At 38.6% G+C, this 27,605-nt stretch overlaps 1 protein-coding gene across 1 annotated transcript in view; it reads left to right on the forward strand.

Annotated features, from left to right (window-relative positions):
• The window catches only part of LOC114648832 (E3 ubiquitin-protein ligase DTX3L-like), a 48,495-nt gene that overhangs the window by 11,576 nt on the left and 9,314 nt on the right, over nucleotides 1–27,605 (forward strand). Inside the window, exons 3-4 of the mRNA XM_051924386.1 lie at nucleotides 9,838–10,072; nucleotides 20,904–21,013. Of these exons, the coding sequence (XP_051780346.1) occupies nucleotides 9,838–10,072; nucleotides 20,904–21,013 (345 nt within the window). The remainder of the gene's footprint in view (nucleotides 1–9,837; nucleotides 10,073–20,903; nucleotides 21,014–27,605) is intronic.

Here is a 27,605-nt window from a genome sequence, read left to right on the forward strand (position 1 = left end):
CATTTACAGTGCAAAGAACTTTTTCTGATGTAGTTGAGGTCAAAAGTATATCGGCAAGAGCGAAAGGGAAGGCCTACAGGATGGTAGTGAGACCAGCTATGTTATATGGGTTGAAGACAGTGGCACTGACCAGAAAGCAGGAGACAGAGCTGGAGGTAGCAGAGTTAAAGATGCTAAGATTTGCACTGGGTGTGATGAGGATGGATAGGATTAGAAATGAGTACATTAGAGGGTCAGTTCAAGTTGGAAGGTTGGGAGACAAAGTCAGAGAGGCGAGATTGCGTTGGTTTGGACGTCCAGAGGAGAGATGCTGAGTATATTGGGAAAAGAATGCCAAGGATAGAACAGCCAGGCAAGAAAAAAAGAGGAGGGCCTAAGAGAAGGTTTATAGATGGGGTAAGAGAGGACATGCAGGTGATGGGTGCAACAGAACAAGATGCAGAGGATAGAAAGATTTGGAAGAAGATGATGCGCTATGGCAACCCCTAATGGGAGCAGCTGAAAGAAGTAATAGTAGTTGAGCTAAAAAGTGCCTTTTTTGTGGCAAATGTTCTTTTTAATGGAAGTGATGTGAATAAAAATACAACAAACAAGCTTAAGTTAATTTAACAGATGAAACTACAGATTCACAGATACAGTAAAATCATTCAGAAATAAACAGAATTGCAGCCAGTGCAGGGTAATGAAAATTGGGAAATTTTATGCAATAGAAGTGAAAATATTGAAACAATTACATGATCATCTTGAGTCTTAATATACAATTTATGAGAAAAACTTGAGAGTTCTTGGCAACTTGTCATTTTCAACAACCAGACACAAGAATTTGGAAAAAGCAAATAAGTTGTGAAATTTGAGTGTTCTCTCTTTGTCTCCATGGGTTTTTCTTCAAGTACTCCAATTTCCCCAAAAAAAGCAGGGCAGGTAAATTGGTCCCAATGTATACCTGTTCGTGAATTAGCCCTGCAGTGCGCTACAGGCCTGTCCAGGCCCAGTTCTGGCCATGAGCTCAGTGCTTTGGGGATTGGCTGTGGCACTCTGTGCCCCAGAAATTGATTAAGCAGGTTTGAGAATGTTATGCTAACCCATTAACAGGTTGTGTAGCAGCCATACTGTGTGTGGCGTACAAGTCGAGACAGGTTATTCTTAAGAAGTGTATTCCACCTATCAGTCCACACATGGAATTATGTATGTGGTGTTGGTCTTCATGTTTCAAATAACAAATAACGTGCACTAGAGAGAGTCTGCTGAAGAAATACAAAATTCTTTCCTAGAATGTTGAGGAAACATTGGAGTTTTTATCTTAAACAAGCAACAAGTAGGAGGTGATATGACCATAATGTACAAAATATTAAAGGAAGTAAATAAGTTGGTGTACGTGACCTAAAAGTTTGTTTAACAGCCACCCCTCAAGCCTAGAAAATAACAATACTGTGTTTTGGTAGGCCCAGAGAGGTTCTCGTCTTTATTATTTTTGTTTTGTATCCCTATAACTTATACACATTTGTTTTGTTGTTTTTTAAATAAAAACCTTTTTTTAATTTACTTGGTTGCCTGGGTTTAGAAGTCAGCACTGCAGCAACCCCTACAGGCCACAACTGTAACCTGATTGAGTTGAACCCAAACAGTGGCTCTGTGCAGCTTTTTCATGCCAAGCCAGACCAGGCCTCAATTTGGCCAGCAGGTGCTCGCCAGCAAACACCAGTTCCAGGCCTTTTTTCACAAGTGGCTTTCTGTGTCCTTGTTCCAGGTGCAATTTGTTGGCAATAACATATTAGACTGAGTGATATGGACTTAAATTGATAGTGCAATTATTTTGACCCAATATATTCTCAAAACATTCTAAAAGACTGAAAGTCAGCGCCACATTTTTAGTCTAAAACCTATTTTTTTGTCACAATAATATGTAATATTAGCAAAGAGTTTTTTTCTTATCTTCTTTAAATTTTTACAATTTCATTAAAGCTCCGCCTCAAAAAAACAGCTGAAATAACATGCTTGATTTTTCCAACATTTTTTATTTTGTATTTCCTCTACTTGTATATGAGTTTAGATTGTATGTATTACATTCAGTACCTTGCCTGCCTTACTGATATCTGTGTTTCTGCCAGTCAGTAAATATTGGTCTCTTTCTCCTTTTTTTTTTTTTTTTTTTTTTTTTTTTTTGATCAAATTTTATTGATAAAATGAAGAAAGGAATACAGCAAAAGAAAACCAACAATATTGGATTTTTGGGGGTATGTAAGAACAAACAAAACACTCACCCACCCCATACCACCTCAGATGGCTATTTAAACACAATAAGAGAGGAAAAAAGGAGTTGACGGGTAAACTAGCACATATACTATGTAGGAACACATGTCGAAGTAAGGGAGAAAAGCAAGAAAAAGAATTAAAAACAAGGAAAGTGGACAGGAAAAGCTGCTTCATGGAGCAACCTGCAACCAGCTCTTTACTAATTGAACAGCATGAAGTCGGTTGTGAATAGTAGAACCAAAAGAATTGTTGATCTGGGATGCAGAATGTTCAAGAGGAATAAGATTGTAAAAAGTAGGCTCCCAGATTTCAAGAGAGGCAAGGGCAGAAGATTTCTAGCAAGACGCTAAAAGCAATTTAGTTGCAATGGTTGCAGTCATTAAAAAGGTTCTGCTGGGAGAGAGAAAGGAAAAGTGAGGAAAGAGGAGAAGAACTTGAGGGGACAAAGGAATGGTGGAAGAAAGAATCATAGAGAGGGATTCATCCATATAGCGCCAGACAGCCACAGCTGGAGGATAATCCCAGAACATATGGAGAAAATTGCCAGTCCTTTAAGTGACAAAGGTGACATAAGGAATCTAATTCTAGTCTCATTAGATAATGTCTCTGGGAAGTAGGGTACAGTCTATGAACAAATTTAAATTGTGTATGTTGGTGATTGTTCTAAAAATTCTAATCTATATATATAATCAACCAAGTCGCCTGACCATGGGGTACGCACGACAGAGCCCCGCCTGCCAACTGTAACCCTCCTCCTGCGTCCACCCTCGCTCTCAAGGCATGAGCAGGCAGTGCGCTTGGGGTACGCACGACAGAGCCCCGCCTGCCAACTGTAACCCTCCTCCCGCGTCATGGGATACGCACGACAGAGCCCCACCCGCCAACTCTAACCCTCCTCCTGCGGCCATTACCTTCACATTGTTTTCCTTTTATTTATGATCCCGTTCAACAACTGTATGGTGACATCGACTTCTCATCTGTGACACCGGAACAACTCAGTACGCGAGATATATTAAGCGTCACCAACAAAGACTCGCTACACCTTAATGAACAAGTACTGAAACTTATCTGACGAAGTAACTTTTACCAGCGTTGACTCCATCGTCACAGACAATCGCACAGATCAACTTTCATTCCCCGAAGAATTTCTTAACAGTCTTACTCTCACTGGCATGCCTCCACATGAACTCAAAATTAAAATAGGTTCAGTCAATATGCTTCTCAGAAACCTCATGCCAGCAAGAAGTCTCTGTAGTGGCACTAGACTGACTGTTACCAGCATTCACCGCAATGTACTAGAGTGTAAAACTATCATAGCTGCTACCTCACAAACTGTTCTTATTCCCCGGATTTCCCCGACCCCATCAGATTCAAATTTGCCTTTTACACGCAGACAATTTCCTGTTAGATTAGCCTTTGCAATGACAATTAATAAGGCACAGGGCCAAACTTTCAAAAAGATATGCCTGTATCTGCCAAAACCAGTTTTCGGTCACGGACAATTGTATGTTGCTCTCTCCAGAGTTCCATCTTTTCATTCACTCACAGTCTTATCCTCAAACACACCCCATTTGGACAACTGTGTCTTTCAGGAAGTGTTCAGCCATCAATAAATAATTATGCCGTGTATACTATGGCGCGGGTCGGCTAGTTTTTGATATTTAGAAAGATGGTTTGCCATCACAATACAAAGGATAGAGAAAGGTCTGTTAAACAATTAGACGTTATTTGTAGAGTTTTAAGATAAGCTTTGCAGAGGAGGGAAGAGAGAGAGATGAAGCAAATGAGTACAGGGGATGGATGAAAAGAGAGGAGAACTCTATATGTCCTGAGCACAGACCTCAGTTGCAAATAGAAAAAGTAGGAAGTGCAAGTGATAGGATGCCTAGATCAAAGAGAAAGGAATGCTCCCAACCTTGACTTATTAAATATATCCCCTAGCACAGATAAACCAGACTGACAGCAAGGGGAGGAGGAAATGGGATGGCCTCTGGTATTTAGGACAGAGGAAAGACAAAGCTCTTGATTAATTACCATGCTAATTATTGATCATAATGCATGTAAATGTATATTATACATGTACCAGTAAGCCCGCGATTCTCGAAAGAATCGCAAATCCGAGAATGGCAATCACTTTCTGTTCCCTCTGATATTTGGAGGGATGAAATATCATGGAGGGTGGGTGCGTCCGGGGAAAATTCATTTAATTAAATAAACATATCTGTATTAAAGCGGTTTCGTTTTGTGGAGCCGTGATCCCTTTGCCTCTGCTGGCACAGTGGATTACAGCAAGTTTAGTTTACAGGTTGTGTTGTTCGGTTGCTACCTACTGACTCCGAGAAGCCGCTGGGTTTGACTCTGGGGCGCTGAGGGGCTGTGCGCATGCGCCTCGGTGTGTCCTGCGTCCGGAATGAAAAGTGATGGAGGGTGGGAGCATCCTGGTAAAGTTTTCATTGAATTAAATATAGATATTTGTGCTAACATTAACCAATTTATTAAAACAAAAACGGAATTTTAATTGTTACATCATGTAAGTCCAAGTATGGCGGCTACGTTGACGTACGATTCTGCTAGTCATGAGGCGTGTTTCAGAAGCGTGTTGTAGGCGCCTTCGTGTATTGTTTTTATCCATGCAGTCTCACATTTGGCAGCAGTGGTAGTGTGAATGACTTGACTGTTGCCTCTGGCATCTGTGCATATATACTGTACAATCTGGCGTGCACGCTGTACCTCAGGTTTAGTTCACAGGTCGTAGCCATACGGGCTCGTTTGTGTATTACTAATCGTTGAGCTCTTTCGTTTTGGAGCCGTGACTCCTTATTGTTTTTATCTATGCCGTCTCGTCTTTGTTGTTCTGTGGCTGTGTCGTTAGGTAGACGTTGTTTACTGTTAGGAATTATAATTGAACTTACTTTTATTACTGATTTACTGTCATGTGATCCAAATATGCCACACTGACTGCTGGCACAGTGGAGTAGAGCAAGTTTAGTTTATAGGTTGTGTTGTTTGGGCGCCACCTACTGACTCTGGGAAGCCGCACATTTCTCATTATCAGCTCTGTGCATTGCTTGTTTTCAGGAAGGTTCATTCGTTGATAAACTGCGTCATCCAGATCTAACACGTACATTTGGGCAAATTTGCGGTGGTGATTTGGGTCAGGGTGGACTGTTCCAATCCGATGCAATATTTGGTGGTGGGTTGATATTTACCCCGGTAGATGCAAAAGCAAATGTCCTGTTCTTGTTTTTCAAGACTGGGACATCAAGAGACCACTGAGGTCTAGATATTACCCAGTTGGGGAGTTTTGCCCCTTTGCTCATCAGACTGTGATTGTGGGCACAATGGAGTTCATCATAACTGATTACATTGCAGCTGGAGATGAGAATTTGAAGCTCTGATTCTTAGGTCATGGACCTCTCCTAGGAAAGAAAGAGTTTCTTATAAGTAAAACTTGAGCAGCTGGCCCAGTCCAGGAAGTTCAAGTATTGTGATGAATCAAAGTCCGTGCAGTGTCAGCGGTTTGGCAGAGGTTGTACTAGAGTGTGGTTGGGAAGGGAGAGCTATGTCCACAGACAAAGCTTTTGATTTACTACTTAGTCTAAATCAGTGCTTCTCAAATAGTGGGGCGCGCCCCCCAGGGGGGGCGCGTGGCTCCGTCAAGGGGGGCGCGTTTGACCTCGGGGAACATGCTTTTTTATTTTTCTGTTTTGATTTTTTTTTACTGTTCTAGAATAAAGTGCAATACCACTCCACTACATTAAGGGGCAGTGGTGCTCTCATTGGCAGAGTGTGCGCAGGGAGCATTCGCTCGGTGGTGTAGGGGTTTTGTTTGCACTGAGCATGCGCGCTTTGCACACAGTACAAAGTATGAGTATGAAGTGTAGACACGAAGTGTAGCAGACCCTCAAGTGATATCATGAAAAATTTTTTAACAGGGATGAGAAGACAGGCGGAGAAAGAAGAAGATAAAGAGACAAACGAAAGTCTCCCGAAAGCTAAGACGAGGAAATATGACGAAGCGTATGTAGCGCTTAGCTTCACTGTGACTACGGTGGGAGACGAGGAAAGACCGGTGTGCTTACTGTGTCTAAAAATGTTGGCAGCGGACAGCATGAAGCCAAATAAATTAAGGCGTCACTTAAAGACATTACACCCTAATCACGCTGATAAGCCGCTTGAGTTTTTTCAGCGAAAACGTGTTGAATATTGCCAGCAATCATCCTGCTTTCTGACTGCTACTTCAGTAAACCAGCGAGCGTTGTTGGCATCATATAAGGTGGCGTACCAAATTGCTCAGTGCAAAAAACCCCACACCATAGCAGAAGAGCTGATACTGCCTGCAGTATTAGACATGGTCTCTGTCATGCTGGATGACGCAAGTGCTGCAAAAATAAAAACTATCCCTCTGTCAAATGACACTGTTGCTAGACGTATAAATGACATTGCTGACGATCTTAAAGAACAGCTTGTAGAAAAACTCAAAGATAAACGTTTTGCCTTACAATTTGATGAAGCAATTGACAGCAACAAAGACTGTTTGTTTATTGCTTATGTACGTTTTGAAATGACAAATTCCCTGTGTGAGGATCTACTTTTTTGTAAATATGTCAGAGACAGAGCCACAGCCGAAGAGCTATTCAAAATGCTAGACTGCTTCCTGACTGAGAATGGGCTAAAGTGGGATAACTGTATTGGTGTTTGCAGTGATGGTGCACAGACCATGGCAGGGTTGAGAAAAGGACTTCGGACTCTCATAAAGAAGGCTTCACCTAATGCTGAGTGGACACACTGTATTTTACATAGAGAGGCACTGGCATCAAGGCACCTTTCCTCTGAATTAAGTGAGGTTATGACTGACATTGTAGGAGTAGTCAATTTAATAAAGACCAGACCACTAAAAACAAGAGTTTTCTCTGCTATATGTGAGGAGATGGGAGCTGAACATCAAGCTGTGCTGTTTCACAGTGAAGCAAGGTGGCTGTCACGAGGAAAAGTGTTATCCCGAGTTTTTGAGCTCAGAGAAGAGATAAGAATGTTTTTGGAGCAGGAGCACAAGTATGAAGTTGCAAGAAAGTTTAGTGATGAGAACTTTCTGATGAAACTTGCTTACCTGAGTGACATATTTGGAAAGCTCAATGAACTAAATCTACAGCTTCAAGGGAAAAATCAACACCTCCCTCAGGTCACAGACAAGATCAACTCTTTCACTCGAAAGCTTGCAATGTGGGGCAGGCGACTTGATGAAGGAAATACTGTGTCATTTGAGAACTTGCAAGAATTTGTTGACACTACTGACTATGATGTCACCTCAGTGATTCCATATTTTAAGCAGCATATTTCATCACTGATGGGATTCTTTACAAAGTACTTCCCTAAAAACAGTTCCCAGTATGACTGGGTGAGAGATCCTTTTAATGCACCAGCTCCAACTGGTTTTAGCCTTGCAGAGAAGGAGCAGTTCATAGAAATCACATCTGACTCCATATTGAGACTAAGTTTCACATCCCAGACACTGAGTGAATTCTGGCTGAATGTGGAGAAGCAATATCCACTCTTAGGACAAAGAGCTGTGCACATTCTTCTTCCATTTGCAACTTCTTACTTGTGTGAGACTGGCTTCTCTGCTGTTGCTGCTCTGAAAAGCAAATACAGGTCCCGGCTACACATTGAGAAGGAGCTGAGAGTTGCTGTGTCCTGCTTCAAACCCCGCTTCGAAAAGCTGTGCATTGCAAAACGTGCTCATTGTAGCCATTAATCCAGACATCATCTCTGATTAAAAAATCAGCTCAAATTATTTTATATATTTTTGTTTTGCAGGTTAAAGTTTTTTTAATATTGTGCTCCTGAGTAAATGTTGGTGATCAGTTTGAATGCATTATTATTTATTGATTTTATGTATTTTTTTTTCAGTATCATATGGTTTGACATGGTCAATCAAAAAATGTTTATAGTTTAATTAAGGATTTAATTTTTTTTTAATTTAGAATGCACTTTAAATCTTTTCTGTTACATTTAATAAAGCTATTCTTTGTTGTAAATTGGTCCATATTTCTTTCTTTTTTTATTCTCTTATACGTTAATAAGGATACAGTGTTATGCAGAGGTGTACTTATAACAATTTTATAGACAAATGATACTATTTATAGTCGCGTGGGGGGCGCGAGATGTTTTCTTCTTCCTAGGGGGGGCATGACAGAAAATAATTGAGAAGCACTGGTCTAAATCAACATCCTCATTGACTTAGGATGAACTGTAGAGAATATCTCTCTCATTTAATGTTATGTTAAACCATACTCATATATATATATATATATATATATATATATAATTTTTTTTTTTCCACATTTGGTACACTGTATTAACCCCGGTCTTTTCCCATGACTTTTGGATGCATACATATACAGACAATTTGCATAAAACACACTGGATGTTAGCAATTCACAGGACATTATTACTGTCATAATTTGTTTATGTTAACATTTTATGTGATACATGGCCAGTTGACAATGAAAGACGGGGAAAAAATGCAATCTGCATTACTGAAGAAAATAAACTGGTGGCAAATGGTGGTAAACAATCAAGTTGTGATGAACTAGGCCAACTGCCTGCCAACCCAGTCTTCTGAGGAATACAGTTATTATTGTATAAGATCTGCATATAATGCAGTTACTTTTGAATTATTCAGACAGAGCACATCCAGCTTGACTTTTACAGTTCAACACTCTAAACATAAAGCACCACACTCCTAGGATTTGTTTTGGCCTTGCCAATAATATTACTGGGATTAAGATGGTTCAGCAAATGGAGGAATAGATGTATTCTGAGTATTATTAAATATGATTATTATTAAATAATTTTTTCTGTCTGTAGAATATAGTTGGTCACAATTAAATATAACATTTAAAAAATAAAACATTTCACATTCTGTGTTGAACAGTTATTTTGCACTTAGATCTTTGACATGGGTAAAAGGAAAGGAGGCAATTTTAAACAAATTGATAGTGTAGACGTAAACCTGTCAGTGTAGAATACAAGCTGTCCATTATATTTATTATTTACAGATGTAAAGAAAGGTTTACACACTCCAGACATTTACAGTGGTGGCACACTGTCTTGCTGCTTTGGTTCTTTGCTGCCTGGGTACTGTTTGTGTAAACGTAATGCATTCACCTTCTGTCTGCCTGGGTTTCCTTACACATCCCAAAAAAGTGTGTTCTACTTTCATTGGCCAATCAAATATGGCCTTGTACAAATGAGAGTATGCCTGGTGTCGGGATTGTTTAGGTTTTGCAGGCAAAAGGTTTGGGATAGGCTTTGGTTTCTTTTGAGCCAATCTGTATTGAGGTAAACAGGTTTGGAAGATAAATTATTCTTGTCATATGATTACAGAAAGTGCAATTGTAACAAACAATAAATGCAAAAACCATTCTTATATTTGTTATGTGGTTAGGATCTTTAGGTTGTAGTAGTTTAATGGAGGAATAAATACAACTGCCATGAGACATTTGCTTAATGCCATCTGTTGAACTTATATTAAGTACTAATTGTCATTAAATATCTGTTTGAAATCTGTTTTGTTTTTAGGAAACAAATGATTCAACAGTACCTCTAAATGAGTCGTCAAATGGCAGTACACAGCTGTTTGAATTATTTGCTGAAGTGATCTATCCTGAAGTTGGTTTCCATTTAAACCGGACAAAATTTCTGCATTCAACAGTCCAGCGTGAACTTAACCAACAGAAACTTGGCAGCCTTTTAACAGTGAAGTTTTGTAAATGGTGCCCAACCCTTATATTATTGATACTGGACACAAATGAAGGTAAATATATGTATGTATACTAAAACAAGAGGAGAAATGCCTTAATTATTAACTATACAAAATCCAGTTACATGAATGTAAGCCTTACATTAACATCTTTCATTGTTGGAAATTATAGATAAATCAGTTATATTTTAACCATATATTTCTTGTAGGGGGCAATAGCTCCCTAGATGGAATAAGTTCTTTTGTAATTGCAGCATTTTAAGTATCCGGAAAACTATATAGATATGACATTAAAAGGCGATACCTTTCCCATAGTGATATGGCGGTAAGGAATCACATAAGAGAAAATAACTTCGCTTTCTTTAATGACGATTTATGCGACATTACAGACGAAGGAAACCAAATGGCATGACAATTACCAAGGTGGAATCTTGATGCATACAGTCTGCCATTTATTTTCGCCGCGCTTGAAGAAATCTCAGGATGGATGACGTTATCACCCATCCGTCCGTCGGCTTCGAGGTATTTGGCTGCTGTCCAAGTCTTTTATACTGTTTTTTCCACGTGCAGGCCCTTACTTAGGTTCTAAACAAGGCAAGGAGAGGATTCAGTTTCATCTCTAACTTACAGAAATAGTACAATGCCCATTTTTGTAGTTGTTCCCTTCTCTCTTCAAATGCTTGTCTAGCAGTTCTAAATGCTGAAAGCCCCTGTGTGCTAACTTTGGCATGGCCTGTACATGTGACTGAATTTATAAAATAATTTTTGTACAGAGCACAGTGACATTAAACTTATATTCTGATAACACCATACAATACAACAAAAACACTCAAGTAAAGACCAGAAGTGCAGCTTTGTTAAGTTCAACTGTTTTAATAGTCTTTTCCTAAATTGATTTGTTCAGAGTGTGCAGTGATTTAGTGTAAGAACATTTGGGACATTTACAGAAACAAGCCAATTGTTAAAATGTGTAAATAAACAAATTAGCCCATATCATGTTCCTTTACAGCAGATATTGTTATGTTAAAATGTTACATGAAGATTAATTATTTAAACACCTTTAAGAGCATTACACATTTTCTCAACAAAACTAGTGTTACCAAGCTTTGCCTGGGAAATTTTTCTTAAAACATTTAGCCTCGGTTGTAGTGCTGGAGGTTAATAGGATGTATCAGAGATACTATGTAACTAACTGTATACACTTTTTTTTTTTCTGTCTCAAGGGCCAATATTATTTCACTGGAGCCCATTACTTTTGAACATGCTATACACAATTGCACATGAGTAAAACTTTCATGCAGTAGATCAGTTCTTGCTTTTCCTACTGGCTGACCTAGGCTTTTGTTGATAGTCATTGCAAAACACAATTTTGTAGGAAACCATATTGAATTGAAGCAGGTAATTTGTATAAATAAGGAGAGTTTTGGGTATAAATATAATTTCACCTTGTAACACATTCTGTAAAAATAGTAGCTTCAACCAGATTTGAATGTAATGCTTTGATCCGTACTCTTATACCGTTGCATAGTTTTGGAGGCTTTAAATCAAAAGCAATATACACTGAATTGTGGTTTCCTTTAACTTACTACACACAACATTGATGTTTTCAAGCTGAGCATAATATATATGTGTCCCATGGATTGAACTCGGTTTTAAGCATTGTACAGTTAAAAAAAAAAAAAAAAAAAAAAACACGTGAAAAGAAATAATATTGTGAACTATGTACAATGTACACCTCCTGTTTTTTTCTGTGAGGGACACTTTAGTGAGCTATGCAAGCATTTAAACTGACCAAGGAATATCCTAGCTCCCAGCTTGTATTGTACACAGGGCTTGAAGTGGGATGTTATGCTGTACCAGCATTTCTCTGTTTCTGCTTTGTGAACTGAAGTATAGTGGCACAACGTTGGCTGAGCTCCAACGAAACACCATAGTTGACTGCAATATTGCATGTATTTTACCACCAAGCCACTAAACCCCTGTTCTTTAACTCTTTGAGGGCTGAATTTTCTTTCCAAAAACCAGCATTTCTGAAAAGCAATGGTTTCGTACAGAAATCAACATAAAACATCTGTTGCTGCATGCTGTGGCTGCCAGTTTGCCAAGAATGTGCGTCAGGCTTGCTGCCAGGCTGTCTTCGTGTGGCTGGGGCAGCAGCAGCGGTCACGGTTGCAGTGCATTGCAATCTGGTTTCTACCTCTTATCATTGTTAAGTGGCAGTCCTCCCTGGCAAACATTGCCATAGGTGCATCAGCTACATGAACCTGTTCAGCACCACAAATAGCTGGAGACCAATCGGCTGGAGCTAGAACCTCACATTTGTTTCCTATCACTTGTATCAAAATCGGAGTCCGACAAGTCATAGTCCAGTTGAGAGATAATAGGCAAAATGTTGTTGACAGAGTATATTGCTTTACGCATTCGCTTTGATCTCTCACCAGATATCAGTGCCATTTTTGCCATTGTTTGCGTCTTACTACTCACGCAAATGCAGGAAATCTCGGTCAAACCAGTGAAGCTAATTTTCTTTCTAGCAACAGGAGTCCAACTAAAACCTAACGGTTGGTTTTATAACAGTTTACAGTTGATTACTATCGTCAATGCTTCCTTTTGACAAAAGTCGACGTCAGCCCTGAAAGAGTTAAAGTTTGTAAATATATATATATATATACTAGCAAAATACCCGCGCTTCGCAGCGGAGAAGTAGTGTGTTAAAGAGGTTATGAAAAAGTAAAGGAAACATTTTAAAAATAACGTAACATGATTGTCAATGTAATTGTGTTGTCATTGTTATGAGTGTTGCTGTCATATATATATATACATATACATATACACATATATTATATATATATATATATATATATATATATATATATATATATATACATACATATTAATAAAAGGCAAAGCCCTCACTGACTGACTGACTGACTGACTCACTCATCACTAATTCTCCAACTTCCCGTGTAGGTGGAAGGCTGAAATTTGGCAGGCTCATTCCTTACAGCTTACTTACAAAAGTTAGGCAGGTTTCATTTCGAAATTCTACGCGTAATGGTCATAACTGGAACATATTTTTTGTCCATATACTGTAATGGAAGAGGCGGAGTCACGTATCGCGTCAACACGCCTCCTACGTAATCACGTGAACTAAAAACAAGGAAGAGATTTACAGCACGAGTCAAACGCGGGAACGAAGGTAAATGACGTTAATTTTTGACTGTCTTTTAATACTGTGTAAACATACATATTAACACATGTGCAATTAAACGTGTGCATTTACGGGGTGATTTCTCAGGCTTAAAAGCTCGCCTTTTATCAAACGCGGGAACAAAGGTAACTGACGTTGTTCACTGTCTTTTAATACTGTGTAACCATACATATTAACACGTGCAATTAAACGTGTGCATTTACGGGGTGATTTCTCAGGCTTAAAAGCTCGCCTTTTACTAAAAAGGTAAATGCAAAACTATTTTCAATTAGTTTATTGAAACGCTCCCGTTAAGGATTGCAGTAACATATTCGCGAGATAAAAGAACGAAGTAGGGGGTAATGAAGGAAGAGCCACAAAAATGCGAAGAGCAAAAAATTCATTAAACAATTGAGAAGGGAGCGAGTGAAGCATACAAGCATGTTCATAAGGGAAACAAAGCACGGTGTAAAACGTAAGTTTAAATTAAGTTTATAGAAACGCTCCCGCTGCGGATTGCAATAACATATTTGCGAGATAAAAGTTTAATGAGAAGACACGAGGTATAAACGAACCACACGCCGTGGCACAACGTTAGGGGCAACAGTTTCAACCATTCTATGATCTGCTTCTCGCAACTGAAAGACGGCACATGGCGGATGTTAGCCGACTTGCTGACGGCAACGTTAGGGGCTTCAACTCTGGCGCTGACGATAGAGATTCGATTCACGAGAGGGGATGCAGTGAGTGTGTATGCCTGATGAGCCCAGAATTAGGGAGAAACACGTGTCGCATACTCTTTCCATTATTTGAAAGTAAACTATTAAAACCATTCTATGATCAGCTTCTGGAAACAGAAAGAGGGCACATGGCGGATGTAAGGCGACTTCCTGACCAACCACAAGCGTTACCTGGCAGGTAACCACCCATACAGTCAGATTGTGATTCAGAAAACGAATGCCATGAATGTAATTACCACGATCTACATACTGTCAAATAATCGTAACACACGCCGTAGCGCGACAGCTGTGAAAAGCGAGGTTCAGAAAAAAACAGATCCTTAAATTGTTATTGGTATATTTTCGATCCGTTTAAAAAGGTTTTCTTTTCTTATTAAAAAATTAAAAGCAGTACTTCGCCGCAACGAACCGCGAGAATTTGGCTATATATATCTGCTTCTCGCAATTAAAAGAGGGCACGTGGCGGATTTTAGACGACTTCATGACCAAACTTAAGTGTTACCTGCCAGGTAGGGTTACCACTTTTAATACAAAAAAATAAGGGACGCATACTGCAGCGGGTGCCACATCTCAGTGCCAACAGTTTGCAGACTCTACTTAAAAGACCCGCCCTCCTCACTGGACAGTTAAAAAGACCAATCAAACTAACGATGACATCAAGTATTACCCAATCAAAAGTAGGAAAGGAGGCATTTTCATAAAATGCGTATGGGATGATTTGCATGAGACGCTGCTTTAAAAAAAATGATAAAAAAAAATACGGGACAAATCCCGTCCCGTATTGATTCAAAACGGGACGCGCAATTTCATTCTCAAATGCGGCACGATTCCGTATTTTAAAGGACGGGTGGCAACCCTACAGTGCCAGGTAACCACCCATACAATCAGATTGTGATTCAGACTAGGAATGCAATGAATGTAATTACCCCGATCTACATACAAGGCGAAAGTCTTGCAACATTCAAAGATGATGGTTTGGGATAAGTACACCATACAACATAAAAGAGCTTATGAAGCCTTGAACCGAAAAAAGCAAGATCTCAGAGATCGTAAAAAAAAAAATAGGAGGTAATGTCGTTTTACTCGCTGTAGATTTTAGTCAAACATTACCAGTTATTCCACGAGGGAGACCAGCAGATGAACTCAACGCGTGTTTAAAATCCATGCTTCTCCCACGCTCGGTTATATGTCGCGTGTTCTCGGGTAGGTACACCAAAAAATGTATACATTTAACCATGTAATGGGCAAACAAAAAATGAGGTATACCCGAAGGCACTGCAGTAGTACTTAATGTAACTTTACTTCTTGAATGTTAATGTTTTACTGTTTAATAATTTATACGCTTCTTATATGTTGTTCAAATTCTTTTATCAAAATACCAGTGACAGCGCAATGCACGATAACATGGAGTGAATACACCATACTCATCCGCCCACGGCTGCCCTGCTGTGCGCAGATAGGAGTTGATTCTACAATAAAATAAAATAAAGATAAAAAGAGTAATACAATCATCACCCATAAAGCGGATAGTAGACGTGACGTACTATATGTGTACCGATTTCAAGTCAATAGGTGAAACGGTTTGCGAGCTACAGGTGATTTAAAATCCTGGACAGACACACAAATTGCCACGGTAGCAAATTACAGAAGAAGATTTTACTGTTTAATAATTTATATTTATATGAAATGTGCTTCTTATATATTACTTCATATTCTCATATGATAATGATGTTAATGTTTATATTGATTTCTATGTTATTGAAACTGCATGTATGTGTGTATATGTATGTGTGTATATATATATATATATATATACTAGCAAAATACCCGCACTTCGCAGCGGAGAAGTACTGTGTTAAAGAGGTTATGAAAAAAAAGGAAACATTTTAAAAATAACGTAACATGATTGTCAATGTCATTGTGTTGTCATTGTTATAAGCGTTGCTGTCTTTTTTATATATATATATAATATATATATATATATATATATATATATATATATATATATATATATATATATATATATATATATATATATATATATATAATATTATATATATATATATATATATATATATATATATATATATATAATATACACACACACATAAGACTTATTGACTGAAATGGGCTTTCACGAAAAAAGTTAGGGCTTTGCTACAGGATACACCCTCCACAAGTTAAGCAAGTAAAAATAAAATATATATTTCTGTTTTATTTAAACCTTTTAAGTTCGTATGCATAGCCCCATTTGGCTGTTTAATTTTTTTTTTTTCTTTCTTCAGTAATATTTAATCTCCTTAAAGAAAAAGAACATATCCATTTTACTTTTTTTGTATCTCTTTAGTAATATTTTACTGTAAAAGGATAACCAGTATTTAAACCTTTTATGTTACTTTATACATTTATTTTACACAATGTTGAAAAATTAATAAGAAAGCTACATATTTTGGCAGCTGCTGCTTTCATTGTCAATGAAATGAAAAAAGATCTCCAAGAGAAAACGTCAATGAAGAAGAAACAGTTTGCACTATCTAAAAATCAGAAACCCTCATTTATAAAAGTTTGCTGCAGATGACTTAACTGAAAATTAAATGAATAGTTCCTATGTGTATAATACATATTTATCTATTTTACTTATGCCTTTATTCCACCAACTTACAACATCTGAGGTACAATTTGTTACATTACTTTTGTTTTTTGCAGCACAGGCAGGTGAAGTGACTTCCTCAGGGTCACACAGTGGTGTCAGTACCACGATTTGAACTGACAAGCTCCGGGTTTGCTGAAATATTACTGAAGAAAGAAAAAAAAACGAAAACGGGCAAATGGGGCTATGCATACAAATGTCCATCCGTCCATTATCCAACCTGCCATATCCTAAATACAGGAGCCAATAAGTAGATATGTATATATACAGTGTATGTATATATATATATATATATATATATATATATATATATATATATATATATATATATATATATATACTTATTGGCTCCTGTATTTAGGATATGGACGGATGGACATTTGTATGCATAGCCCCATTTGCCCGTTTTCGTTTTTTTTCTTTCTTCAGTAATATTTCAGCAAACCCGGAGCTTGTCAGTTCAAATCGTGGTACTGACACCACTGTGTGACCCTGAGGAAGTCACTTCACCTGCCTGTGCTGCAAAAAACAAAAGTAATGTAACAAATTGTACCTCAGATGTTGTAAGTTGGTGGAATAAAGGCATAAGTAAAATAGATAAATATGTATTATACACATAGGAACTATTCATTTATTTTCAGTTAAGTCATCTGCAGCAAACTTTTATAAATGAGGGTTTCTGATTTTTAGATAGTGCAAACTGTTTCTTGTTCATTGACGTTTTCTCTTGGAGAGCTTTTTTCATTTCATTGAAAATTAAAGCAGCAGCTGCCAAATTATGTAGCTTTCTTATTAATTTTTCAACATTGTGTAAAATAACTTTATAAAGTAACATAAAAGGTTTAAATACTGGTTATCCTTTTACACTAAAATATTACTAAAGAGGTACAAAAAAAGTAAAATGGATATGTTCTTTTTCTTTAAGGAGATTAAATATTACTGAAGAAAGAAAAAAAAAACTAAAACAGCCAAATGGGGCTATGCATACAAACTTAAAAGGTTTAAATAAAACAGAAATATACACTTTTATTTTTACTTGCTTAACTTGTGGAGGGTGTATCCTGTAGCAAAGCCCTAACTTTTTTCGTGAAAGCCCGTTTCAGTCAATAAGTCTTAAAAACAGGTGTAAAGATATTGACAATAAGCTATGCAAACCCACCAAGACATGGAATCGTTTAAATCAAGTATCATTACATCTTCCTTTCTTAATGAGAAGTAAGGCAGTACTTATAAGCTTACATATATATATATATATATATATATATATATATATATATATATATATATATATATATATATATATATATATATATATATATATATATATATATATATATATATATATATATATATATATATATATATATATAGACATACATATATAGATATAGATATATAATCTAAATATATCTATATCTATATATATATATATATATATATCTAAATCCCCGCGAAGTACTGCTTTTAAATTTTTATGAAGAAGAAAAGCTTTTTAAATTGAGGGAAAATATCCCAATAGCAATTTGTTAAGGATCTGTTTTTTTGTGAAGCAGCCTTAACAGAGCTTTTCCGCTGTTTTATAAACGAACGCCATATAAGGTCTTCCTTTTTCCTTGCTTCGCCAAGGAAAGAGCCTTTTTATTAAATCCAAGGGTTCTTCGCTTTTTTTTTTGTTTGTTTATTACGATTGTTATAGTTCTGTTTGTATACGACGTTGTCAGTTCAGCACTCAGGTTGTAATATGACCAAGCCTTGCAAGCTTACTGTTAAGAATGCAACGTATAGTTGTACATGAGAAAAGCAATCTTGCCTCAAATCAATGGCAAACTTTTGTAGGTCTATGAACTTAATTTAAAGTTTAGGTTTACACGGTGCTTTCTTTCCGAAGTACCTGCACTCATGAATGTGTCTGTATGCGTCAGTCGCTCAAATCCCCGTGCTTCGCACCGGCGAAGTACTGCTTTTAAATTTTTATTAAGAAGAAAAGAAAACCTTTTAAAATTGAGGGAAAATATACCAATAACAGTTTAAGGATCTGTTTTTTTGTGAAGCTGCGTTCACTCGAGTGATCACTTCGAGATGACTTGCTGGCTAACCATAAGCGTTACCTGGTAGGTAACCACCCATACAATCAGATTGTGAATCAGACTACGAATGCCGTGAATGTAATTACCCCGATCTACATGCTGTCAAATAAATGAACCACACGCCGTGGCGCAATTTTAGGGGCTTAGCCTCTAGCGCTGACGTCCGAGGTTCGATTCCCGTAAGGGAGTGAAGTGAGCGCTGCTTTTAAAGTACTGCTTTTAAATTTTTATTAAGAAGAAAAGAAAACCTTTTTAAATTAAGTCTTAAAAAGAGCTGTAAAGATATTGACAATAAGCTACGCAAACCCACCAAGACATGCAATCGTTTAAATCAAAGCGTGAGTCGAAAAACACCATCCCATAATATTAGTTAATGATTAACACATTTCTATATGTATTGTAAGCATACAATACAACTGATAATATGTTGCGCTTATTTATCTGGTGTACTGACATTTTTGCGCGTTTAACGGCTGAAATCTAACGTGGTTTGTGCCCTTCAGAATGAAATGAGTTTGCATTTACCTTTTTAATAAAAGGCGAGCTTTTAAGCCTGAGAAATCACCCCGTAAATGCACACGTTTAATTGCACATGTGTTAATATGTATACTTACACAGTATTAAAAGACACTCAAGTACACAGTATTAAAAGACAGTCAACAATTAACGTCATTTACCTTCGTTCCCACGTTTGATTTGTGCTGTAAATCTCTTCCTCGTTTTCAGTTCACGTGATTACGTAGGAGGCGTAATACGTGATGACGCGATACGTGACTCCGCCTCCTCCATTGGAGTATATGGACAAAAAACAGGTTCCAGTTATGACCATTACACGTAGAATTTCGAAATGAAACCTGCCTAACTTTTGTAAGTAAGCTGTAAGGAATGAGCCTGCCAAATTTCAGCCTTCTACCTACACGGGAAGTTGGAGAATTAGTGATGAATGAGTCCGTCAAACAGGTTCCAGTTATGACCATTACGCGTAGAATTTCGAAATAAAACCTGCCTAACTTTTGTAAGTAAGCTGTAAGGAATGAGCCTGCCAAATTTCAGACTTCTACCTACACGGGAAGTTGGAGAATTAGTGATGAGTGAGTCAGTCAGTCAGTGAGTCAGTGAGGGCTTTGCCTTTTATTAGTATATATATATATATATATATATATATATATATATAATGTATGTATGTATATTAGTTGTCAGTTATAATCATCAACATTAAAAGAAATAAACATTTAAAATATATCAGTCTGTGTGTAATGAATGAATCTAATGTACAAGTTTCACTTTTTGAATGGAATTACTGAAATAAATCAACTTTGTCATGATATTCTAATTTTATGACCAGCACCTGTATATATATATATATAATATATATATATATATATATATATATATATATATAATATATGTCAGAGCACTCGACACGTGTTTTATACTTCATTGTGAAGTGTAAAAAGAAGCTGAAGGAATAGGGAGTAACGCATGTACCCATGAAGACCACTTGCTAACCATGTCTTTTGTGAGTTTCTTTCAACTTACCTTCACTCTTTTCAAATTATTTTCCATTTGCTTACCACCTCATCCTTTTTTCACTTGTCAGCAGCCACAATTCTCTGTATGATTACAGCATCAGCTTGGTGAGTGGCGTTGTTCTGCTTGAAGCATTCATTTGCATGAACCACACACCCCACTTTTCTACATGATCACTGCTGATGCAAAATAACTGCACATTGCCTACGAATACCCCACTTGATAAAGCTTTATTACCGGCAAATATCAGGAAGTAAAAGTCACCAAATTTAAACCAACTATGTCAAGACATTTTTGAGATTTTGGGGTATTTTTTCTGTTGTGTTACCCCTAAATATTGATGGGGCATCAAGTTGGAGTAGATTGTTTTCTGGGGTCTCTGGCAATTTATGGGACTCAGTGCAAGTAAAATTCAAGGCTAATACTAAAAGTGTCAGAGAACTGGCTGAAACGTGGCTATCCAATGAAAACACCATTAACAGACATTTGGACATGAAGCCAGCAAATGCAGGATTGAAAAGAAGAACATGCAAATAATCAATAAGACCCTCCAAACCCCACCTCATCAATCTCAAAACCCCCACCCCCTCCAACCACCTATCCTTTCCTTAGTGACCTGTTCTTATTATGTATTGGTATTACAGTATTGGTTTAAACTCCCCAGCTTAATGGATGTCTCTACTTTCAGCCATAAGCCATCTTCTGAAAAGCGGGAAGTTGACATCTGACACAAACGGAGCTATTAGTTTTTTACTGAAGCCACCACTATCAGCAAGTTCCAGTTATGACTGGACCCAGGTATGTGTTCATTTGTCTGATTTTGAAGTTCTGCTCTGGGATGTTTCAGTGATGTTTAGGCTGCAGTACCGTAAAAAAGGCAGGATGGTATTTACATTTACGTTTACATTTATTTGCTTGGTAGACACTTTTAACATTAGGCTAGGGCCTGTTTGTTTAGCAAGTGTAGCAGGACAGGTACCAAAAGTTGATTGCCACAAGTTAAAAGATGTAATAACTGATAAATTTACAATCATAGACTAACAATTGATAAAACGATTGAACTTAATGTAACAACAAATCAACCAACTATATGAAAGGTCACAAAGCAAATTTTTATCAATTAGACATGTTCACAGAACAGATTGGTTTTCAGTTGGTTCTTAAATTCATTGAGGGACTTAGCAGTTTGGATGGAAGCTCATTCCACCAACTAGGAACTACACAGGAAAAGAGTCTGGATTGAGACTTGATACCACACATAGGTATCATCACCAGACACTGTTCCCTGACAGAGTTGAGTGGGTGAGAAGGAATATAGGACCTCACCAGTGTCTCCATATGCACAGGTGCTGACACACTGAAAACTGTAAGTAAGCATCAGGGATTTGAACTTAGTGCATGCTGCCACTGCATGCTGAAGAGAGTACAGTAATCCCTCGCTATATCGCCTTTCGCGGCTTCACTCCCATCGCGGATTTTATATGTAAGCATATTTAAATATATATCGCGGATTTTTCGCTGCTTCGCGGGTTTCTGCGGACAATGGGTCTTTTAATTTCTGGTACATGCTTCCTCAGTTGGTTTGCCCAGTTGATTTCATACAAGGGACGCTATTGGCAGATGGCTGAGAAGCTACCCAGCTTACTTTTCTCTTTCTCTTGCGCGGACTTTCTCTGATCCTGATGTAGGGGGATTGAGCAGGGGGGCTGTTCGCACACCTAGACGATACGGACGCTCGTCTAAAAATGCTGAAAGATTATCTTCACGTTTCCATCTTTTGTGCAGCTGCTTCCTGAAACGACATGCACGGTGCTTCGCATACTTAAAAGCTCGAAGGGCACGTATTGATTTTTGCTTGAAAAACAAACTCTCTCTCTCTCTCTCTCTCTCTCTCTCTCTCTCTCTCTCTCCTCTCTCTCTCTCTCTCTCTCTCTCTCTCTCTCTCTCTCTCTCTCTCTCTCTCTCTCTCTCTCTCTCTCTCTCTCTCTCTCTCTCTCTCTCTCTCTCTCTCTCTCTCTCTCTCTCTCTCTCTCTCTCTCTCTCTCTCTCTCTCTCTCTCTCTCTCTCTCTCTCTCTCTCTCTCTCTCTCTCTCTCTCTCTCTCTCTCTCTCTCTCTCTCTGCTCCTGACGGAGGGGGTGTGAGCTGCCGCCTTCAACAGCTTTGTGCCGCGGTGCTTCGCATACTTAAAAGCAAACAGCCCTATTGATTTGTTTGCATTTCTCTGTCTTTCTGACAGACTCTGCTCCTGACGCGCACTCCTTTGAAGAGGAAAATATGTTTGCATTCATTTAATTGTGAGACGGAACTGTCATCTCTGTCTTGTCATGGAGCACAGTTTAAACTTTTGAAAAAGAGACAAATGTTTGTTTGCAGTGTTTGAATAACGTTCCTGTCTCTCTACAACCTCCTGTGTTTCTGCGCAAATCTGTGACCCAAGCATGACAATATAAAAATGACCATATAAACATATGGTTTCTACTTCGCGGATTTTCTTATTTCGCGGGTGGCTCTGGAACGCAACCCCCGCGATGGAGGAGGGATTACTGTAGTGACATGTGCCCCTCTCGGCTGGTTAACTACAAGATGGGCCGCTGCATTCTACAGCAGCTTCATAGCATATGCGGGTACTTCTATCAGAAGTAAGTTGCCGTAGTCCAGATGTGACAAGACCAAAGCCTGGAGCAGAGGTTGTGCTGCATATTCCATCAGATAAGATCTGATCTTGCGGACGTTGTACAGCGTGAACTTGTATGAATGAGAAACAATAGAGATGTGGCCAGTAAAAGACAGCTGCTCCTCAATCACCCCCCCCAAGGTTACGTACTGACTTGGCAGGTGTTAGTGACAGTGAGCCAAGCTGTATAGAGATGGGGAGTTGAGCAGACTGGCTGGCCAGGATAACAAGAAGCTTGATTTTTGCCCAGTTGAGCTGTAGATGGTAGTTCTTCATCCATATTGAGATAACCGTAAGGCATGCAGAGACTCTAGCTGATACCATGTTGCCCTCAGGAGGAAATGACCAGTACAGCGGTGTATCATCAGCATAGCACTAATAAGAGAACTCATGGGATTAAATGATGGAGCCCAGCAGGTGGTGTACAGACAGAAAAGTAGAAGACCCAGTACCGATCCTTGGGGCACCCCTGTGCATGTCTGATGTGCCCTTGTCAACTTTCCTCACCAGGGAACACTGTATAATCTTCCTTAGATTTAGGACTCAAACCATCTGAGAGCAGTCCCAGTGATGCCACAGTCAGAGAGTGGCAAGAATGATGTCGTGGTTGACTTGTGTCAAAGGCAGAGGAGAAATCTAGAAGGATCAGGACTGGTGACATGTTGGTAGCCCTAGCAAGTCATATCTGGTCGACACAGTCAGAGCTGTCTCAGTATAGTGGTTCCTCTTGAAGCTGGACGGGTCGGTATCGAGCAAACCATTCTGTACAAGGTAGGCCCATTCAAGTGTTTTGGAAAGAAAGGAAAGAGACTGGCCTGTAATTGTTAATGTGGGATGGATCTAGTGTTGGTTCTGGGCTTGGTCTGTTGGTTGCTGAGTGCTTCAGAAAGCAAGGGACAGGAGGGTCTTTCATGTGCAGGCCTGGAAGAGGACAAACATTGTCATGACAGGAGAACAGAGTCGAACATAGGGTGTATGTGGCTGTATTGGGGTCAAGAGAGGAGAAGTGGTCAGGAGGAGGGAGAGCATAGGAGATTATAGAAGAGAAATGGGTGGGAGAGATGGAGTAGATGTGACAGCAGAAGGATACAATGAAGGGAGGACAAGAGTGAGAAGGGGAAGCAGCAGAGAGAACTGAATGGAAAAAGTGGTCAGACGTGTAGAGGAGTGGCAGTTGTATTTGTGGCAGTGCAATTGCATGAGAGAACAAGGTCAAGCTGATTGCCAGCTTTGTGAGTCAGTGGGGTGTGGAGCTGTGTGATGCTGAATGAGGAGAGAAAATGAGCAGCAGGAGGGCTGTCCAGGTGGACAGGTATTCTTTGTACTCCTGTTGCATATGAGACACAATCAACAAGTTCAACAGCTGAGTTAACTGGGAAGTGGAGTAGTCCTTGTTGCCCTTGGCTACTGCATACTTCTGCCACCTCTCATACAGTATAACTCCTGGAAGTAGCTCTTGAAAACATTTTGTGGAAATTCACAGAGAACCTGTGCTAAAATTGTGATGTAGTGTTTAGCAGTGCCTAAACTAGAATAAAGATGCACATCTTTGAGACAAGAAAACAGAAGTTAGAGAGTGAACGATCTTGATAGAATGGCGGATGAGGCAGTATTGCTGTCCCATGATTTTCTAGCTCCTGCTGGAAAGCACAGGCTGTTATGGAGGAGCATAATGCCTGGTAAGCACAATACCACAGGCAAATGCTTAGACAAAATATGGGTGCTGCAACATTTATAATGGTTCAGCTGCTGAGCTAGCATAAACCTGGCAAAATTTAATGCTAGTTATTTCGCCAAAAGTAGACATTTATTGCTTAGCCAATGCACACACTTTTTTCAGCTTTACTTAACATGCATATTTGAGAGACCTTCTGATTGGCATTTACTGTATATACTGATTGAAAAAATACTTTTCGTTTGAATGAATTTCTCCTTCCATTGCCAAAAAATAAGAATAATAGGAAAATTAAATAGTACAACTATAGAAGTATCTTGTGTGACCATCTCTTGCAGCCACCACTGCTTAACAGCCCAGATGCACAGAACCAGTGAGTCTTTGAATCCAAAGTTGTGAGATAGTCTGACAAAGTTGCTCGCTGTACCAGGCAGAAGGTCTCCAGATCTCCAAATGTGATCCAGGGCAACCTAAAGGTGCTCTGGGGGGGCTCAAGTTAGCACCTACACACTATAATTCATTCCCCAGGAAAGGTGTGACCACATCAGTTGTAAGTTACCTGGTATTTTCCTGCTGTGTTGTCCGACGTCTAGGATGTGTGAGCAGAGAGCCTCTGATGGGTTGCCATTCTCTAAGGTCAGCGGCATAGAGGGTGCTCCTCATTGTTTTGTCACTAATACAATTTATTTTTGTATAGCCCAAAATAACACAAGGAGTGCCGCAATAAGTTTTAACAGGTCCTGCCTTTTGACAGCCCCCCATCCTTGACTCACTAAGAAGACAAGGAAAAACACCCAAGAAAAAATGGAAGAAACCTTGGGAAGGGCCCATTTCCAGATAGACTGGGCGTGCAGTGGGTGTCAAAAAAAAGGGGTAAATACAATACAACACATAACACCAGTAAACCTCAATACAATACAATGTGGGCATTGCCAGGTGTTTCAGCATTAGTACATGTGGCAAATTTGAAACTAATGTTTCAAATGGGTCAGCTGGACTCGTTGGTCTTGCTCAGATCCACATGGGTACAGTCCGATCTTTGTCAGTCCTTGGGCAGACTGCAAGTTTTTATATGTATTGGCAAGTTGCAGTGTCTCATTACACAAGGTAGATTGTTTGTCAGAGGGTTTAAAACAAATGAAATTTTTAGTGAAATTATACAAGCTGGATCAGAGGTTTTTTTTTCCAGAAAATGTTTTCTTTTATTATATTAGTATATACATAAAGCTATGAGTGTACAGTTTACAAATGGCTAGCAGCTGCAACAGCACCACACAATGAAGGTGTTTTAGCTTATTAAGTCATGTCAGGTTATTTTGTAACCTCCTTAATCTAGGCCATGGTCATTGCTGGAATCTGCTCCAGCTAGAATAAGGTGCAGTGCAGGAGCAAAACATGGACAGGGTGCAAGAGCTTTTATACTAGCTAAACACTAGTAATAAGTACTCAATTTGTATTCTACATAACAATCAGCATGGGATCATGAGAGAAACATTCTGTTAAACCAATCCATTAAGACTTTTTTTTGAGCAGGCTACTAAATTAGTTGACAAAGAGAAGCATAACACAATTTACTTAAGACTTTCATAAAGCCTTTGATGCAGTCCCAGAAGTTAAAGGTTGTTCACATTAGAGGTAACGTGCAAGACTGGACCTCAAGTTGAGTAATTGTAAGAATACAAAGAACAGATAGCAGAGGAATGTCTCACATAGGTGAAGTCATCAGTGGTGTCCCTCAGGGGTCTATCCTTGCACCTTTAATTTTTCTAATTCATATTAACAACATAATAATTAATAATAATAATTTATTACATTTATATAGCGCTTTTCTCAGTACTCAAAGCGCTATCCACACAGGGAAGAACCAGGAAGCGAACATAGATTCTGGTATAGTTAAACGTCTGAAATCCACGGATGATACTAACATTTTAGGAATAGCCAATACTGAAGAGGCAGCAAAAATTAATTAAAAAGACCTAGGCATTCTTTAGATCTAAGCAGACACGTGGGAATTTAAGTTTACAAAAAAAGTGCAAAGAGCTAAAATTGACAAAAAGAATGCTAGTTATAAAACAGACGACACTCTAGTCTTAAGCAGAGGAGGTGAGTCACATAGTTAAGGACACTAGTGAAAATTTAATGTGAAATGCATTTAAAACTGCTGCTGAAATTTTAGACACAACTTTGACAGCTTTATGATCAGTGGCAAGTTGTGGGTATGGGATTCTCATACAGGAAGGTTTTATTTTATTAAAAAATGTTTTATATTAGTGACTATAAACCCATGTTTGTAAAAAATAAGCTTTTAAACACAAAATATTTCCCTTTAAGACTCGACCATCTCCGAAGAAGTACCCAGAAATGCAGCTCTCCAGATGAATACATTGTTTCTGTGCTAAAGATGACTTTTTTTTACATATTTACACAGAATGTCAGCCATAACATGAGATTATTTGGCTGCTTGTTAACTGAACAAAAACAGAAGTTGCGAATGAGGGGCTTTGCTCTGTGTAACTTTTGGCTGCCTTCCTGTACTTACTGATCAGTACTTCAATATTGTTCTGATTCCTCAAGCACATTCATAGAGTGACATAGAGCAACAGCAAAGAGTAATAAACGTGGGATAAAAATGAATAAAGCATCTTGCACTGTGGACTTGCATGTTTTCCTGAGGGCTCCCATCCTGCTTTATTTTGTGTCTTATCCATATATTTACCAGCCACTGTAGTTGGGGGTCATTTCGTAATCTCAAATGGACATTTTAAGAGCACTCTTGTCTTTCCTTCTAGCCACTGAAGAAAAAAAAGAAGTGGAAATAGGAGAGAAATAAAGAGAAGGATCAGGAGGCAGTGAAGTTGGTGTAACTGGGCTTGGGGTTTAGAGCAGAGTAAATGTTTATTTCAGAACTGTATCCCACCACCCTGATCAGTGTGAGGTGTAGCTCAAGTCTCCTGGTCCTGAACCTTAAATAAACCACCGCTTGACTGTTCCGTTCTTATTAACAATTTACAGCAGTGACGACATTCCAGTTCCTCATTTA

The sequence above is a fragment of the Erpetoichthys calabaricus genome, chromosome 3 (genome assembly GCF_900747795.2).
Source record: "Erpetoichthys calabaricus chromosome 3, fErpCal1.3, whole genome shotgun sequence".
NCBI classification, from domain to species: domain Eukaryota; kingdom Metazoa; phylum Chordata; class Cladistia; order Polypteriformes; family Polypteridae; genus Erpetoichthys; species Erpetoichthys calabaricus.